At 35.5% G+C, this 19,127-nt stretch overlaps 1 protein-coding gene across 9 annotated transcripts in view; it reads left to right on the top strand.

Moving 5' to 3' along the window:
• NIPBL (NIPBL cohesin loading factor) overlaps window positions 1-18,394 on the top strand; it is a 156,197-nt gene extending 137,803 nt beyond the window's left edge. For 8 of the 9 annotated variants that reach the window (XM_057414299.1, XM_057414301.1, XM_057414297.1 and 5 more), the window contains 17 exons: window positions 493-591; window positions 1,732-1,785; window positions 3,061-3,169; window positions 3,735-3,871; window positions 5,506-5,646; window positions 5,947-6,040; window positions 6,151-6,305; window positions 6,567-6,657; window positions 10,054-10,227; window positions 10,771-10,961; window positions 11,756-11,863; window positions 13,121-13,321; window positions 13,706-13,852; window positions 15,255-15,550; window positions 15,875-16,049; window positions 16,661-16,846; window positions 17,406-18,394. In XM_057414299.1, the coding sequence (XP_057270282.1) occupies window positions 493-591; window positions 1,732-1,785; window positions 3,061-3,169; window positions 3,735-3,871; window positions 5,506-5,646; window positions 5,947-6,040; window positions 6,151-6,305; window positions 6,567-6,657; window positions 10,054-10,227; window positions 10,771-10,961; window positions 11,756-11,863; window positions 13,121-13,321; window positions 13,706-13,852; window positions 15,255-15,550; window positions 15,875-16,049; window positions 16,661-16,846; window positions 17,406-17,771 (2,724 nt within the window). In that variant the 3' untranslated portion in view covers window positions 17,772-18,394. Of the gene's footprint in view, window positions 1-492; window positions 592-1,731; window positions 1,786-3,060; window positions 3,170-3,734; window positions 3,872-5,505; window positions 5,647-5,946; window positions 6,041-6,150; window positions 6,306-6,566; window positions 6,658-10,053; window positions 10,228-10,770; window positions 10,962-11,755; window positions 11,864-13,120; window positions 13,322-13,705; window positions 13,853-15,254; window positions 15,551-15,874; window positions 16,050-16,660; window positions 16,888-17,405 lie in introns of all 9 variants that reach the window. The other variant, XM_057414300.1, reaches the window with a different exon arrangement.
• Window positions 18,395-19,127: the final 733 nt, after the last annotated feature.

A 19,127-nucleotide genomic window follows, 5' to 3' on the forward strand; every position in this document is an offset into this window, starting at 1 on the left:
TGGGAGTTAGCCGGAGGGGCTGGGAGACTGCAGGGTTGGAGGAGGTATCGGTCGGTGCTTGGTCGGGGCTGGGGGGGCAAGTTATCGGTCGGCTGGTGGTGAGGTGTTGTATTCCCTTGTTATTTCCTTTATCATTATTATCATTGGTGGTAGCAGTAGTGATTTGTGTTATACCTTAGTTACTAAACTGTTCTTATCTCAACCCGTGGGAGTTGCATTCTTTTGATTCTCCTCTCTGTCCCTCCAAGAGCAGGGGGAAGGCAAGAAAGGGGGGGAAGTGAGCGAACGAATTACCTGACTGGGTTTAAACCACGACACTCCTCTAACAGTAGATGTGTGTCCGTTTCAGATAACATTTCCTACAACAGTCTCACTTAAGTTGAATAATTCCTTCTGAATGGCACACATCAAGTCTGTTATATGAATGTAGTAGAAATAATACCTGTCTGCCAAGATACATTTATTTATCCCCTTTTTTTTTTTCCCTTTCAGAAATTAGTAAATGAGACATTCCAGAAGCTCTGGTTTACTCCAACTCCACACCATGACAAAGAAGCAATGACAAGGAAAATACTAAACATCACGGATGTGGTATGTTAAACAAATTCTAGTTAAGTTCTATGCAAAATTTGGTTATCCTTTTAGTATATTTGATATATGGTCTGTAGTTTTTTTAGAATACAGTAATTTGATTGTCAGGTGGTTTTCTTTTTATATCTCCTGGTATTGAATATATGCCAAAATTATTTATCTGATGGAACAGGCTGTAGGAAGCATTAAATGCTCACTGAGCTGCTGGCAAGAATAACTGGAACAATACTATATTCAGATTGTATAATATACTTGTTCAGTTAAAGCACAGCAAATTTCTACTTTATTTAACATTTTCCAGGAATTGCTAGTAGCAGTATATAGTTAAGCCTAAGTAAGACATTGTCTCTTAAAAGAGAATTTTCTCCAGAAGCTAATAACTTTTTTTTTTTTAAAGATTAATATGCTATTCTAATAAAAGCAGGGTTATGTTCTCAGTCAGAATAGACTAGTATCTGCATAATTGTATCTACTTTTTAGGAGCAGCAAATTAAATATCTCCAAAATAACAAAATCTGTTTCAAATGAAATGCTTTAATTCGCACCGAAAATGTGTTGTGTAAAAACCACTATGCTGAGATGTTTTAATATCCATTACACCGAGATGTAAATACTAAATGAAATTATTCACTTAATTACTTGCAGTTACAGGTTTAAAATTCATTGTGCTTTTCAGAAATGGTAGTCTAGCGTGCATTTTTCCAGACACTCTAGAGTACCTATGAGCTGTTCTTGAGATACGATACCAATGAAGGCTTGGTTTGTTTAAATAAAAATACACATGTACATGTATATACACAAGTGTTCATTTCTGATAAATCAAGATTGTATTTGTGCTTTAATCTGTGCAAAATGTTCTACAGAACCAAAATTTGGCTTACATTACAGTCAGCAGTCTCCAGTAGAATGTGTAGGCTTTATGTTGTATGGAGTATAAATTCTGGAGTCACTTAAATGGTGAGGACTCTTTTTCAAATATAGAAGTTTCTGATCTCCAGAGATAGAAAATCATTATACTGAATGCATAGGAAAATATTATCTATGCATGTTTAATGGTCTTCTCAGATGACATCTGTATTAAAGGAATTTTTCCTCCAATACCTTTTTTATTAACCAGTTTATTCTCTAAAATACTTCTAGGTGGCAGCTTGTAGAGATACAGGGTATGATTGGTTTGAACAGCTTCTTCAAAATGTAAGTAATGAATTTTGAATATACGGTATTATCATTGTTAGAATTTTAATGTTTATTTTGGTACTAAAATACTTAGAAGGCAGACTACAAGAGCAGTCCTTTACAGTAGTCAAATTTAAACCATGCCTTTTAAACATCTGACTTTTTTTTCAGTCTTCATTTGGTGCAGTTCTCTTTGTCTCTCTGACATGAGTTTCTGTCTTTCAATATCAAAAATGACTCACTACTTGGTTTGGGGAGGATTTTGTTTGTTTTTTATTTCAAAGTCACTTGAATCATCATAGAATGGTTGGGTTGGAAGCTTAGAGATCATATAGTTCCAACCCCACTGCCCTGCCCGGGGGCATCTACCACAGGGTACTAAAGCCCCGTCCAACGGCCCCGTACCACGGGGTACTAAAGCCCCGTCCAACCTGGCCTGGGACACTTCCATGAATGGGAATCCATCCACAACTTCTCTGGGCAGCTTCTCTGGGCTGCCTGTTGCCAGTCACCACCTTCACAGTTAAGAACTGATTATCTTGTCTATATCTCCCCTCTTTCACTTTAAAGCCATTGCTGCTTGTCGTGTCTGTACAGGCCCTAGTAAAAAGTCCCACTCCAGATTTCTTGTAGGCCCTGTTTAAGTATGCACTGGTTAATTTTCAAACTAAAAAACCTTTTTTGATCTTACTTTAGCCTGGAGTACCATAAAATAGGTAGACAAGTAAATCAGAGCCTCCTAATGCCTACACTGAAAAAAAAAGCTGTAGTATGGTATCTCTATGTAGATATTAAAGGATCTCCGTGGACACAATTTCAGTACCCAGAGTCATATAGAAGAAGGCTAACTGATTAAAATGTTCATAAAACTCTGTTTTATCTTTGTTTTATGTTTTTGCTTGGTGTCAAAAACAACATTATTTTTTAATTTGTTCTTTTTTTTATCTAAGCTTTTTAAAAGCCTTTCTTACTGCTGGCAAGTATGACTACATTATTGTTTTCTGTATTATTTCATTAAACAAAAAGTTAACTTTCATCCCAGTGCAAGAATCAATAGAAGTTTTCTGGCTTTTTATTGCAATTAATTTTCTTTAGTTCTCTTGCATTTTAATTTGATTTTTTAATTCCCTTAGGTTTTTCATCACCATGTAACTTTCATGGAGAAGTTAAATAAATACTTTTGTAGTGTAAAATCCTTATGTATCTGTGGTAATTGTTATATAAAACCAGCATGTATCCAATGTAAATAAATGCTACCTTTAAAACTAAATCACTTTGTTTCATCTTCTACAGCTGTTGAAGTCAGAAGAAGATGCCTCATACAAACCTGTGAAGAAAGCGTGTACTCAACTTGTTGACAATTTGGTTGAGCACATTCTCAAATATGAGGAATCTTTATCAGGTAATATTATTTACCACCCAATAGTTCAAATCCTTTGAATTTTATATGATAGTGTAAGAGTGGTTGCTCAAATTACTATCACAAAAAATTACTGTTACAGAATTCCTGTTACAAAACTGATGGTAATGATTTTTTACTTTAAAGTTCATCATGAACTTTTGAGCACTATGTAGTAGTAAAGCTTCTCTAATTTTCACTAGCTAACTACAAAAACAGAATAACTTCTTCAACCTATTAGATCACTAAAACCAAAGCAAAATATGTTCACTTTTATTTCCATTAGTATATTTCACAGTTGTAATAGGAACAATTGTGTAGACCAGTGTTCTGTGCACAGTAAATGGTTTAAAAACTAGTGAAGTCTTTGAAGAACTTTTGCTTTTTTCCTAACATATTTTGCAATCTCATATAAGTGTTAAAACATTTTGTTCTCTAATCTAATAGAAATATTCTGTATTGATCTTGAAAGAAATGTAATGAAAGAGATAATTCAAATTATGTTTAGGGTATATATTTTCCATTGGTAAAATATAATATCTTTTTTATATTTTCTAATCTTCTGCAGATTCTGACAACAAAGGTGTGAATTCTGGTCGCTTGGTTGCTTGCATAACCACTTTGTTCTTATTTAGCAAAATCAGGCCCCAGCTAATGGTCAAACATGCCATGACCATGCAGCCGTACCTGACCACTAAATGTAGCGTAAGTAGAGAAAATCAGTCTTTTTTTTTCCCCAGATAATTAAGCATGGCTGTCTTGTATACTTCATGCAATTGAAGGTAGGAAAAGAAAAATTAAAATTGTGTTTTTATCTTATGGGCACCTTAGCTTCAGAAGATACTAGGTAATTTTGATTATCTCTGTAGCTTCTAAGCTGTTTCTCACCCTCTACCTCCAGATTTTACAGCCAAGTGAAACTGAAACCTGTGCTGACTCTTTCCCTTGAGGACTTAAGACCCAGATTTTCACCTGTTATGAAATAATTTCTTTAAATTGTTTTGGTTTCTAGTCACAGTCTTAGAAATAATTAATATTTAACATACAAATGTTAAGACTTAAGACTAAAGGTACAGTTCCATAAGATAGAGTGATCTAACATAGAGCAAATATATCGGAAGGAAAATGTCCTGCTCTGTCCTCTTCCATACTTCCTATCTCACTTCTCTAGCTCTAATGGTTTTGTATTCGCCTGTAAAACAGTTTAGTTCACAAAAATGATAGAGAGATAAAATGTTGAACCCTGTCCCCTGCAGTAAAATGGCCTCTGAAACACTGCAGCAGTTTCTGCCTTACTGATTAGCATAGTTGGCTCAGTGAAAGTTCTGATGAACCTCTCATCTAGCAGAAGGAGCAGGGCAGAATCATGCAGCCCAGGGCAGGCTCGAGAATAATTGTTATCTGCTTAGATTGTAGGTACTGCCTGCCATTTTCCACATTCATCCCTGGAGCTTTCTCTAGGCATATTTACTACAGACTTCTAGAGCTAATTTTGATCAAATAGTGTAGGAAAGGGTGTCTGATGATTTTCTTGCTGCCACCCATTTAGGGGTTTACAGTGGTTTTGTACTTGTACAGGTTGAGATCAATTGTAGAATTGCCACTGTCCCCTTGAATATGTTGAATAGCTTGATAGTAGAATTTGGGAATCACCCTATCCTGATCAGTGGGCTAGATTTTTAAGAAATGTCAGTTTCTGGCAGGATGTGCCTTTAAGAAGCAAATATTTTTCCATAGATTCCTCACTTACAATACATACAGAGTCATGATAATGCAAACTGGTAATTTTAATTGTATTTCCTACATCTGTGCGCGTTATTATCTATTTTGCTTAAGGCACACTGAGTCATAACACAGCTTCATTTTATTGCTGACACACGCTTCCATGTGTTGTATGTTATGTAATGTGCATGTGTAAGGAAAAGGATTCATTTTAGGACTTAAAAAGAATCAGGACCAAAAGTTTTCAGTTCTGTCACAGCATTAATGAGAGATGAAGTTCTGTTCGTACTTTTTTTTTCCCAAAAGTTCTGCAGAAAACAGAACTAGCTTTCATAATAATATGGAATTTCATAGAATCATAGAATAGTTAGGGTTGGAAAGGACCTTAAGATCATCTAGTTCCAACCCCCCTGCCATGTGCAGGGACACCTCACACTAAACCATATCACCCAATAGCATTAATTAATAGCAGATGTAAACTATATAAGTATTGTTTTAGTTCTTTATTAAATATCTTACGTGAGTTGGGAGTTTTTAAGTATCAGTGCATAATAGCAATACTTAGCTTAAGGTAAAATTACCAGAAATGTTGAACACTATGAATACTGTTGTTTCAGACCCAGAATGATTTCATGGTGATCTGCAATGTTGCAAAGATCTTAGAGCTTGTAGTGCCGCTAATGGAGCACCCAAGTGAGACCTTTCTTGCCACTATTGAGGAAGACCTTATGAAACTCATCATCAAATACGGCATGACAGTAAGCTTTTAATTGCTACTATTCCATAGATTCCATTTCATGTTGTAAATTATGTGCTTTTCATTCTTAAAAAGCCTGTCTTCATTGTGAAGATTAGGTTTGAGCCGTGAAATATTAGTGTACTTGATTTACTGGAGTTTGTATGCATTGCTATATTTTGATGAGTTTGAGCAGGTTTTTGAAGCAGTCTAGGTCTAGGAGATGGACATTACATCTATTGGATCATTGGGTTTAGTTCAGCATAGCTTTTTCCTACATAACTTCACAAAAATCTTTTCATGTATTCTTTCTTGCTTCTAGGTTGTTCAACATTGTGTGAGCTGTCTTGGGGCTGTTGTGAACAAGGTCACCCAAAACTATAAATTTGTATGGGCCTGTTTTAATAGATACTATGGTAAGTAAAATCACAGCACGTAATTCTCACTTTTCAGTTTTGGCTGAAAGTCTTACTATAGTGATACACTGTGACTAAGCACTGTGATCAAAACTTCTATCTTACTGTAGGTGCACTTTCGAAATTAAAAAGTCAACACCAAGAAGACCCAAACAGTACAATACTTACTGCTAATAAACCAGCACTCCTTAGATCACTTTTCACCGTTGGTGCTCTGTGTCGGCATTTTGATTTTGATCATGAAGATTTTAAGGGCAACAGTAAGGTAAAATAACTTGTATTTACTTTCCATGTCTTAGATATATTGAGTGTTCCACTTCAATGTGAAAGCACATTATATCTAATGATTTTAATTTTTCATAATGGATACAATACAGCTTTTTGATTTTTAACTACATGGTTTTGCAAAGGCCATGCACTAAGATGGTGTTTTCTGCTTTTTTTTTTGATACTCGTGTTTTTATAAGAGATTTAAAAAATCTGTTTTATCTTCAAATAGCTCTTATTTTTGTTTTATTTTCTGCAGGTTAACATTAAGGATAAAGTACTGGAACTGCTGATGTATTTTACAAAGCATTCAGATGAAGAAGTACAGACAAAAGCTATTATTGGCCTTGGTAAGAAATATTACAGTTTTGATTATTCTGGTTTAATAAAAATCCATGTGTATCAGTAGGAACTCATGAATTTGTGTAGTGGCAAGGGAGTTTGTTTAAAGTCTAAGTTCGCTGCATATTTTATTTGAGAACCACCTATAGAAAAGTTGTCAAAGAGTTGCCAGTTGCATACTTCTGCAAGTTATTTTTTCTCCGTATGCAAATACATTGTAACTTAATCTTCTTTTTCAGTCCATAAGGTATGGTTAGAGAAGACTTAGAAAATTTGCTGGAAAAACTGAATATTTTAAGTGCAGGAGCAGATATCCTGCAGGAGTCAAGGGAACTCTGGTAGTTTATACCAACTGGCTGTGCTCTGTGAGACTCGATGAGGCATTGACAGGTTGTCATAGTGTAGGTATTACAGTTTGTTTCAGCATTTTAACTCCATTTAACTTTTTAAATAGATTCTTTATCTGAAGGCATTAGTATAGTATTTCAGTGACTCGCTGTAGTACATTAACTGCCATTCATACAATAATTTGAGGTGGAAAGGACCTTAAAGATCATCCAGTTCCAGTGCCAGTACCACAGGCGGGCACACCTTCCACTAGACCAGGTTGCTCAAAGCTCCATACGACTTGGCCTTGAACACTACCAGGGATGGGGCATCCACAAGTTCTCTGGGTAGCCTGTGCCAGTGCCTTACCACCCTCACAGTGAAGAACTTCTTCCTAATATCTAGTGTAAATCTACCTTCTGTCAGTTTTTTCCACCCTTGTCCTGTCCATACAAGCCCTTGTAAAAAGTCTTTCTCCAGATTTCTTGTAGGCCCCTGTTAGGTACTGGAAGGCTCCTCTAAGGTCTCCCCAGAGTCTTCTTTTCTCCAGGCTGAACAACCCCAGCTCTCTCAGACTGTCTTTATAGGAGAGGTGCTCCAGCCATTTGAGCATCTTCATGGCCTCCTCCAGACTCGCTCCAACAGGTCCATATCCCTCTTGGGTTGGGGGCCCAAGAGCTGGATGCAGTACTGCAGGTAGGACCTCACAAGAGTGGAGTAGAGGAGAATCGCCTTCTTTGACCATTGAGTGTTTTGTATCATATTCATTTTCTCATAAGGACAAAAACTGTACATGTGAGAGAATCTTGTTTGGGCATATAGGCCTTGGATTCTGGAAGAGTTTAGTTCGTGGTTATGGCTTAGTCCAAAGAAAGTTGTGCTCTAGGCATGTGAGTTTGGATTTTCTGGTTTAACTGGACAAGAATTTGCTGCTTTGTGTTGCTGTTTAGGAGGCCACTTCAGTTCAGACAGGAGGGTTCAAAGGATAAGGACCAAGGCTGAATATTGATTTCATATTCTGTGGTAAACCATTTTAGACAGTTGAGTGGGATTAATGTCTTTAGAGTTGTCTCTGTTGCAGGAGTAATGCTACGATTTTCTGGACTAGTTGGAGTTTTTTCTAGGCATTACATCAAGGTGCACAACAACTTACTGTAGTCCAGTCCAATTTAATTATCCACTGCAGAATACTGCACATGGGATGGACCATATGACAGGATTGCTTTGCTCATGGGTGTGAGAATGTTGCACTCACTAAAAATGTTTCCAAATTATATACTGAACTTCGATCAGTTTGGGCAAAGGGGGAAAATGAGGGTGGATGTCAGTAGTTATCATAAGATCTTTTTTTTCTCTGCCTGTAAGCATAATCAGTCTTTATTTTAATTAAACCTTGGAAAACTGTTTCCAGTGATATATTGATCTCATCTACATACTGTTTTCATCTGGAGGGCAGCTATGGCATGTATGGAGATGTGGTAGACAGAGCAAAGTTCCACCTTTCAGGCTGATAATTGAGCAAAGTTGTCAAAGCCATTCAATGTGTGCAGCAATAAGGTGGAAAGGACTAACTAATTCAACATTTATACATAGGAAAGGCATCATGTGAAGGGTGTGTGCTTTCCTATTAGCAATTATTAGTGTGTCATTTCAGTAAGGACATTCAATGGTTTCAGCCTTTGCTTTGGGATGTGTCATTGGCCGTTGCTGGATTAAGCTTAGACATAAATTAAGGGTTATGGTTAAGCTTCTCCTGCAGCTGTGTACTTGCAAAGCAGGTTGAGAATATAACATTTTTTAGTAAATTTAGCTATACCTGTAAATATCTAACAAACATGCTTTTCATTTTTAAAATATACCTTAAGAAATGGGTTGGACTTACTCAGAGGTGGTCAAGTCATAAACAACAACATACATCTGTGTAGAGCTCACAGTTATGCCACATACTTCAAAGACAGTCATCATTCCTTTTTCTCCTCTTTCCTGTCCACCTCACCTGCTTCTTTCTGCTTCTTGTTTTGAGACTGAGATCTTAAACACATTGAGATCTTACCCTGGCCTTCACCTGCACTCTTTTCCGTGTGTATGGAACCAGTTTTAAAAACTTAGCTCAGTCTTCCCTTTGTTTCAGCTATTTTTATCCATTGCTTTTGCATAATTGATTTGCTTTCATTTTTCCTCCCATTGTTTTTTTATGTTCATATGTTTTCTTAGTGTCCATTCAGAATCTTAGTTTCCTGTGTCATAAAAAATACATGTAGTGTTTGCTTTTCTTTAACAATCTTAATAATAATAAAGGAAAGTAGTTAAATATAATTCAAATTGGGGTGGTATGTTGCCATTACTGTTTCATGATACTCTTAAAGAGTTTGTCAGCAGCACTTTGGAATCTAAAATGCTATATACTGACATTAATTTAGAAAAGTTTTATCAAATACAGAGTCAGAGAAACCAGTTCCTTGACAAGGGTAAGGCTCCAGCTAAAAATAGTTCTACAGTTCTTCCAATAGATGTAGTCTTGCGAACACTTCAGATAATTTTCAAGAAAAGACCATTATAGTAGTTATGTGAATATTGACAGCAAGATATAAAAAATTTTAATGTGTTCACTATTGTGTTTTTTTCTTTCAATACTTTAAGTACTTGTGATATTTATCAATTTTTCCACATTTGTTCTGCCTCTATATGAATAAATCTTCACAGTTTCCACAGAATGTTTTTCTCCAAATGTATTAGAAAAACAACAGGTAATTTTTCGCAGTGTCCCTTCCATGTGCTTGTGAGAGCTCATGGTCATTCAGATGCGAGCAACTACACTGGACATGCTTTCAGACCATAACTTAGTGCAGCTGCTGTATCAAACAGTCATGGATAATAGAACTGTCATGGCTAACAGAACTCTTAAAATCTATGAATGTTGTCCATATAGAAAAGCAGTACTGTTTGATCTAGAAGAAGCTATGCTGTTGGGAGGACATGAATTCCATACCTCTGTTTTGAAGAAAGACTGAAAAAGCAGAAATAATATTTTTAGAAGATAATAATATGGAGTATTTCCTCTTTTTTCCCATCCTTAGGATTTGCATTTATACAACACCCAAGTTTAATGTTTGAACAGGAAGTGAAGACTCTGTACAACAGTATTCTTTCAGATAAGAACTGTTCAGTAAACTTAAAAATCCAGGTGTTAAAAAACCTCCAGACCTACTTGCAAGAGGAGGATACACGTATGCAACAGGCAGACAGAGACTGTAAGTGTTGAGTTCTTCTGTGCTTATGAGACATACAAAACCTGTCTTTCTTCATACAGTTACTATATATGTGAACTGAGTCACTTTAAGATTGCTATCAGATGAGTAATTTTGTACCCAAAGTTTTATAAAATTCTTTTCAAAAATTCATTATGTGCATAGGTATGCACATATTATAGGTATATTATTTACTTTCAAGTTGTATAAATCCTGAAAGCAATCCAGAGTGCATAATTGCTGTAATGATCATAGTAATACTTCTAATCAGTTTCCTGTAAGGTTAATTTGCAGATAAAAAATAATAAATAAAAGAATTTTTTTAAATTAGAAACCTTTATTAAGGAACAAGATTTAGTTAAAGTCATATCTCTCTAGTTTTTTATGTATATTTAGCATCAGACTGTTCTGTGTTTCATGAGATAAGAAAGCCATTTAAGACTGCTGAAATGTCTATGTATTACAAAGCTTAAATATCAGCATGAATCAAGTAATGGAAAAGTAAATAATTATACTGTAGTGAGTATGCTTTTGTCCTTTTTACAGGGAAAAAAGTAGCAAAACAGGAAGACCTGAAAGAAATGGGTGATATTTCCTCAGGGATGAGTAGTTCCATCATGCAGCTATATCTCAAACAGGTCCTTGAGGCTTTCTTTCATACTCAGTCTAGCGTACGTCACTTCGCCCTAAATGTCATTGCACTGACGTTAAACCAGGGTCTCATCCATCCTGTTCAGGTATGGCAGGCTTTTATGATGGAAGGTTTGGTTATCCAAGTTTTCCGAGGGTTTCACGTTTGCTACATGAAGTTCCAGTTTTTCTTTTCCACCTATGTTACAGTAATTTCTTATTGTAGCAAGAGGGCTTTACAGATAGCAGATTTTTGTGTTTTGTATTGTTGAGCCAACAAGTGAGATTCCAAATGCTGTATTTTCTGGTTTTGAATCAAGATGTAAAAGCCCAGCCAGTGCCTAAAGAGCACTTACAAATGTATGTTGGAGCATGTTTCTGTTACGAGTTTCTGATACATGCCAGGTTGTTTTCTTAATTTGATTCTTTATCCTGGAATATGTGTCGCCGTGCCTCCACCTCAGTCCTCTTGTTCAGACACTATGAAATTCCACAGTCAATGTCAGAAATTCAGTCATCATCTCCATTATTCTTTACTTACGTAGTGGTTTTGTAACTATTTTTTATACTGCATCCATGTTCAGTGTATGTTCAGTCAGAAGTGGTGGTTTGGGTTTTTTAAATGGCAATTTTTGTACTCAAAATTTACTTTAGATTTTGTGAGCAAGGGAAATATTACCTGAAACTTCTCACAACTTCTGTAATTTTTAACACTGGTCTCTCTTGTATTTTGTATTATTTGCTTGCAAAAAGTAGTCAGGTGATAAGTTGCATAGAGCTTCCTATTCTAGTTTCTGCAGTAGTCAGAATATAACAAGAACAGTAGTGTAGTAGAAGAACAAAGACTGAGAAAGAGGAGGTACAGTGACTCTGAATAATTGTTTTGTTTGTTTTTTCCAAGTGTGTGCCATACTTAATTGCTATGGGCACAGATCCAGAGCCCTCTATGCGAAATAAAGCTGACCAGCAGCTGGTGGAAATAGACAAAAAATATGCTGGGTTTATTCATGTAAGTAATTCTAATTCAACATCTTGCAAAATACTGGTACGTTCTCTAGTAGTTTAGCACCTGAATATGCCTCAGGTGCAGAATAAAGAGTATAAACAATAAACAGTAACATAAGCAGTTGTAAAGATGAGCTCAACTCTTTTCTCAGTTTGGAGATTTTTCTTCTTAGAAATAGAAAGCATATAATAATTTGAAATGTATCTTCCAGTACAAAATTTCCTTTGATTTATAATTCACAGTAATATTTTCCTCACTGAATAGTATTTAAGAGTGTTTATTTGATAAGATTTGAGGACAGCTGTTTCATAATGTTTAGCAATGATTTTGCTGTATCAATGGATTAGATACAAGAATGCCTTGTAAAAGTAGAAGCCCTACCTTGATAGAAGGTATCAAGGCTTTATAAACTGTAATCTAAGCAGGAGCATAGGAAGCTTTTAAGATCTGAAGGATCTTACTGAAAGGAAAATCTGACAGCTACAGTGAGGGCTTGTGGAGCTGTGGCATAGTGCAAATAATTCTTCTTAAGATCTGAAATAGAGCCGCATCAGCACCCTGTCCTTATTTCAGAAGGCCCCAGACAAGGTTCAGTGTGTGTACTGCATTGTGGGACTTCTCACATCTTATATCGGAGCAATTAGAGCATTTCACTGTTTATGGCATTCAGATTCCTAATCTACTAGGCAAAAGGCTAGCAGATGAAATTTGCTATATTGGCAATGACCATGTTTGATGGAGAAATTTGCTGAACAGCAGCATAGATGGTATGAGGAGAGTTGGATATGCAGCCTAACTAGAGATTCAGTTTGTTCTGAAACTAGAGCAAGAATTGTGAAGTAAGTAGGATCTGCTGAAAATTACAGCAAAAAGTCCTTCATTTTCTGTTTTTTAGTCCTATTGTACTAAGATGAAATCAGTTGTTGGTTTCACTGTAAGTGACATCAGGCATACACATACGGTAAAATATTCTGTTCATGTATGAAAACATTTCCATGTTCTTGAAAATTGGGATACCTGGCTGTAGCGGGTAAACAGATTAGCTGCATGTTTCTAACAGAATTCACAGAAAAAGCAGTTCACAGGATATTCTGATTGCTGCCACAAGTTCAGTTTTAGTCTATTTGCCAACTCAAAAGGCAGTATTGCTTCAGTGCATGTTTGAAAATTAAATTTCAGGTGGGCATCTACTTTAAAAGAGTAAGTTTTACTACTTTGAAAGCAACAATTTAAATAAAAATAAATACATTGCCATTTCAGATGAAAGCAGTAGCTGGTATGAAGATGTCTTACCAGGTACAACAGGCAATTAATACCTGCCCAAAAGATCCTGTAAGAGGTTTTAGACATGATGAATCATCCAGTGCATTGTGTTCACACCTATACTCCATGATCCGAGGGAACCGTCAACACAGACGAGCGTTTCTGATTTCTTTACTCAACCTCTTTGATGATACAGCAGTAAGCATTGCATTTCCTTCACTTAAAAGAGAAATACAAGCTTAAATTCTCCTTTTGCAATGTATTTTTATGGTGTAGTTATACATAACTTTATCTCCCTAATATATTTTATTTTGCTTTATAACTTAAGGCATTTACCTATCTGATGTTGCCTATCTAGAATGCATTTGTTGCTTTAGCATTATTCTGTACCTTTCCATATCCAGTTACATCTTCAGATATGACTAAATTCTGCATATATACATGCTGGTTAGAGGTGGGTTTGGGACAGTACATAGAATAAAATTTGTGATCATGTTTCTAGATTGTTAGGAACAAAGGATAAATGTATAAATGTGAAATATTGTATGTTTGATTTTATGTACCTTTTTTTTTAACTTGCAGAAAACAGAGGTGAATATGCTCTTGTACATAGCAGACAATCTAGCCTGTTTCCCTTATCAAACACAGGAAGAGCCACTGTTTATAATGCATCATATAGACATTACACTGTCAGTTTCTGGTAGCAACTTACTACAGTCATTTAAAGAGGTATGCGCATTTATTTATATTTTAGTATATTTATTATGGTGGCAACATAAGCTGCTCTGTAATTTGGTTAATCTTTCAGTGCATACAGTACCATTATTATTATATTGACCAGTAGCATTACTTTGTAACCAGAACTAAAGAACAAGCAACCCTTTCTGTTCTGTACTCCATCTGGTAGACACTAGTTGAAAACTTTCCATGCATTGCTGCTTACATTATTAAAAAATAATGATGAATTTTTCTGTCATTCCCTAGTATGGCTCAATAGTAATTAATTGCATGCATCTGGAAGCACATGAGCCCAGAATCATTAGGAAATACTAGTTTATTATGGTTGTTTGTATAATTTTAATAATAAAATCCAGCTTGCTGTTTATTTTGTTGTCAAGTAGCTGATGGCACTTGCATGTGTGTCATCTCAGAGACTTTAAATAAATTGTTTATTACAGGAAAAGAACTTACAGTCTGTCTTTTTTTAAAGTAGCACGTAAGAACCTGAATTATGGTATAGTATCAGTTGCTATAGGAGTACACAGCCCTGTAAAAAATTGCCTTTGCAACTTGAAGACTTCAGTGTCTTCATTTCCTGGAAAACTTTAACAGCAGAAGGTGCAAACTGTCAGGAAGTAAACCCATTTCTAGAATGTCCAGCCTGACTAGAAAGTACAAGTCGGAGCTCATGCCTGAAAATTACACTGCTTTGATTTGTCACCATACCAAAGTCAATTTCTAATCTGCTAGAAAGAGGAAGTACTGGGGACCAGTGGGTAGCACTCAGCACAGAAAGGATGAGATCCTGCTTAGGACATGTTAAGATCTGTGTTATGAAAAATCGTACTAGGTGCAGTAATAATGTATGTGTGAATTTCTGTAGCTTTGAAAAATAGTAGAACTGATGATTATTAGTAATGTGTATGATCACTTGAGGTTTCTCTGATCAGCAGAGTAATTACTGTCATAGAATTTTAAGAAACAAGGATTAAAAGCATCTTGGACTAATTGTACCAAAGTACATATGAAAATCTATGTGACACACAAATGATGTCTCGGTGAAAGAAAAATGGAGTTTTATTCCTGATTTATTGTATTTGGCTTTCTACTGCATTTTATCGTAACTGCTTATGAACTCGAGCAGTCTTCTAAGCATAACATGCCAGTGGGGTACTTGTTGCTTCAGTTCCTCTGTACCCACCTTACAAAACGTGTGAACGTTGGATCATTTATTCGTCATCTCTTTGCCATAAAGAATTTTAATGTTTAATATCAAGTTATAAATTAATAACATTGTTCAGGGAATTCTTGCAAATTTAAGGCAGTAGTAACTTAGGAAACATTTTTTAGAAACATACATGATGCTACTTAACTCTAATTTTGGAATATGTGCTAACATCTCTATTTGCAGTCTATGGTGAAAGACAAAAAAAAGGAAAGAAAACCTTCATCAGATGAGGAGACTGAGAGTGACAGTAACAGTGGTAGTGAGAGCGAAAGTGAAGAGGAAGCTTCTAAGCCTCGGAGGCTACGGAAACGAGCAGACTCTGATTCAGATTCTGATGAAGAAAATGATATAAATGCTGTGATGAAATGTTTACCAGAAAATTCAGCTCCTTTAATTGAATTTGCAAATGTCTCCCAAGGCATATTATTACTTCTGATGCTGAAACAGCATTTAAAGAACCTCTGTGGATTCTCTGATAGGTAAGAATATTTAGATCATAGGCCATCTTGTTATTTAGTAAGTTCTTTGTAAGGATCAAGTTTGGAATACTTTTTTTTAGAAGAAGTTGATTGTAACTAATTGTTTAAGCCATAGATTTGTGTAAGAGAAGAAACATAAATGTGATAAGTTGAATGTAGTGAAAGGCTGGCCTAGAAAAAGCAATTACTTCATTTCTTACCAGGTTGTCTGTTGCGTATGGAATGATTAAAACATAACTACTTACAGTGAACATTTTAAAAGATTTCCTTGAAATTACTTTGGTCTTTTCTTAAAAGTTCTTTGCTTTTATTTTCTTTAAACAGTAAAATTCAGAAATACTCTCCATCTGAATCTGCAAAAGTTTATGATAAAGCGATAAACAGGAAGACAGGAGTGCATTTTCATCCAAAACAAACTCTGGATTTTCTGCGGAGTGATATGGCTAATTCCAAGATAACTGAAGAAGTGAAGAGGAGTATAGTAAAACAGTACTTAGATGTAAGTAAAGCTTCTTTGCAGAAAACCTGAAATTTATACTGTATTATGTAGCACACAGTATAAATTTGAATGTAGGCGATGGTGTATTTGATGAACATTTCAAAATGTTAAGGTCCTGGTAATCTCACATGATACATTTAAGTCACCACTTCCTTTCAGGATGTTTAGCAGGACTATCTTTCAAAGACACATAGTCATTTTAAACATGGTGAAAATCAATTTCAGCTAAAGGTTATTCATCTTTATGGAGTATTTTCTAATTTCTAGTATTCATCTTGTATAACCCATACAACTTGTTCACTATATCCCAGACTGTTGCCATCACAGGAATAGAAACTAGATCTGTTGTATTTACTTACTTTCCATCCTCCTATCTTTAAATATAAGTTAGAGAAAACTTGCTATTTTGCAAACACAGAAGGAAAGCTTTTACATAAAAAAAGAGATTTTTACATAAAAAGTTCGTAGAACAAAACATAGGCTGTTTAAAGTCGTCTGCCATTTGTTTCACCCCGTTTCTTTACCTTGCCATTTGTTTCTTTGTTTAATCTAATGTGATATGCATATGTATTTTTAATGTTTCAATGTGGAATAATATGGGTTTTTAATAGTTCAAGCTCCTTATGGAACATCTGGATCCTGATGAAGAGGAAGAAGATGGAGAGGTGTCAGCTAGCACAAATGCTCGGAACAAAGCAATTACCTCGCTGCTTGGAGGAGGCAGCCCTAAAAACAATGCAGCTGAGACAGAGGACGATGAAAGTGATGGGGAGGATAGAGGAGGAGGCACTTCAGGGGTGAGGCGGAGGAGGAGTCAACGTATTTCGCAGCGTATTACGTAAAATGATTTTTATGTGCTTATAAATGTCAGTCTATTATATTAAATGTACACCAAGTAATGTAATCCACATGAAAGAAAGCATTTTGTAGATAGAGATTCTCTACTTAACCGTTTATACGACTTTTGTAGAAAGTTTAACAGAAAAGACAATAAAAAAAAAAACTAGAAAATGAGATTTATCCCGTATAAAAAGTTATTAATTTTCCTTTGGAATGTACTGTGTGTTATCCTTTTTATTGTTGCCAAGTTTTTATGTAGCTTTATGATTCATGTGTATATATAATTTTATATATCAATAAGAGATAAAGACACGGGTACAAATTAAGAGTATGTGGTTTTACAAGGATATGTTAACCCCTTGGCGCTGGCGGTCGCGGTGCGTCTCATTGCCGGCAATGGAATGTGTGCCGGGAAATCCCAACTCCCGGCGTCAAGGGATTAAAAGCAATAAAAGCAATAATTTCACTAAAGTTCTTTTGTGTAACACTTGGTCTTTTTTCCCCCCAATGTTTTAGTCATTGAGAAGGTCAAAACGAAATTCAGACTCTACGGAGTTGGCAGCACAGATGAATGAAAGTGTTGATGTCATGGATGTCATCGCTATTTGCTGTCCAAAGTACAAAGACCGACCACAAATTGCAAGAGTAGTACAGAAAACCAGCAATGGCTTCAGTGTTCAGTGGATGGCAGGCTCCTACAGTGGCTCCTGGACTGAGGCTAAGCGCCGTGATGGCCGCAAACTGGTGCCTTGGGTAGACACTATTAAAGAGTCAGACATTATTTACAAAAAAATTGCTCTAACGAGTGCTAATAAGCTGACTAATAAAGTTGTGCAGACTTTACGATCGCTGTATGCCGCCAAGGATGGAACTTCCAGCTAATGAATTTGTACATGCAGCCAAATTTACAGGAATTGAAATAACAGACAAACTTGAAATATCAACTTTCTGGCAAAAAAAAAAAAAAAAATCAGTTGAATGAAGAGTAAGAATGGAACCTGGGACGCGGGAAAAGAGAAGGAAATGTTTGGTAAACATTTTTGTGGGAGCTTTCTTCGCTGTTGTGCAGCAGAAACTTCTCAGTTCATTTTTACTCCCACTGTATTATAGTTTAACAAAAAGAATTGTTTATATCTTGAAAAAAACCTTTCTGTTTAAAAAAATAAACAAGTGAATGTTGGAAATTAGTCTGTTAATGTTCTTAATAAAGTGTTCTTGGAGTTTAACCTAGCAGCGGATGGCTTTCTTTAGCTTAGCCCAGTTTCCAGGGAAGCGTTGTTTTTCCAGGCTGTAAAATGGAAGAATCTCCTGGATATATAATTTATTCTGTTGAAGAAAAAAAAAAAAAAAAAAAGCATGCAGTATCTATGACCTATCTGCAGGAGGAGTTTTTGTAAATGTAGATTTTGATGTATTAGGTCACCCTGAAATAATACAAGAAAAGGGGTCCCCAGCAAATCTGGTGGAACGAATACTGCAATAAATTTTTTTACTTCTCTTTGTTACTTGTCTGTTTCCATTTGAATTTCTTATTGTAAAAATCTGTTTAAATCCATTTATATTATTTTGCAGTCTTTTTATGTAAAATTTACTATAGCTTTGGTTTTCAAAACAAGACATAAAATATTGTTTATACAGTTTGTATAGGCTGACTTCTGAATAATTGGTATCCTTTTATTTTTATCCCTTAAAGGGTGTAAACACAAGTTAACTCCAGGGTTTTATTGTATCCTGCAATATTTAGTATTAACTATATGATTTAGCACTGTGCCAAACACATTTTCAAGAGTACATTTTGATATAAAAAGAAACTATAGTTTATTCCTTGTATGCTTCAATTTCTTTCTAATGCTGTCCATATGGTAATTTATGATAGTTTAAATATGGGGAAAGCTGAATGACTATTCTGCTTGGACTGACTGGCCATGTATGCATTTCTCTGGGTTAATATAGAAAGGTTTGTGTCAAGAGGAGATAGTTGCTAGTATCTGAGGAGTGAATGGGTATGAGTCTGGGTAATTCCGCTACATTCCTTCACAAATTGATTTTTGAAAAAATGTTTGTATATTAGACTATTTTTTTTACTAATCGAAAGACATTTTCACATTTTGTAAATTGAAAAAATGCTATTCCAGAAGCATTTGCTTCAAATGCATTGACACAGCCTTTCATTAGCAATTTACCTTCTTGGAAAGTAGGAAAAACAGCATATTTAGAAACAGAAAAAATCTAAAATAG

Source organism: Pezoporus wallicus, unplaced genomic scaffold (genome assembly GCF_028554395.1).
Source record: "Pezoporus wallicus isolate ANWC-B61680 ecotype Strahan unplaced genomic scaffold, APGP_CSIRO_Pwel_v1 scaffold_8004, whole genome shotgun sequence".
In the NCBI taxonomy this organism is placed as follows: domain Eukaryota; kingdom Metazoa; phylum Chordata; class Aves; order Psittaciformes; family Psittacidae; genus Pezoporus; species Pezoporus wallicus.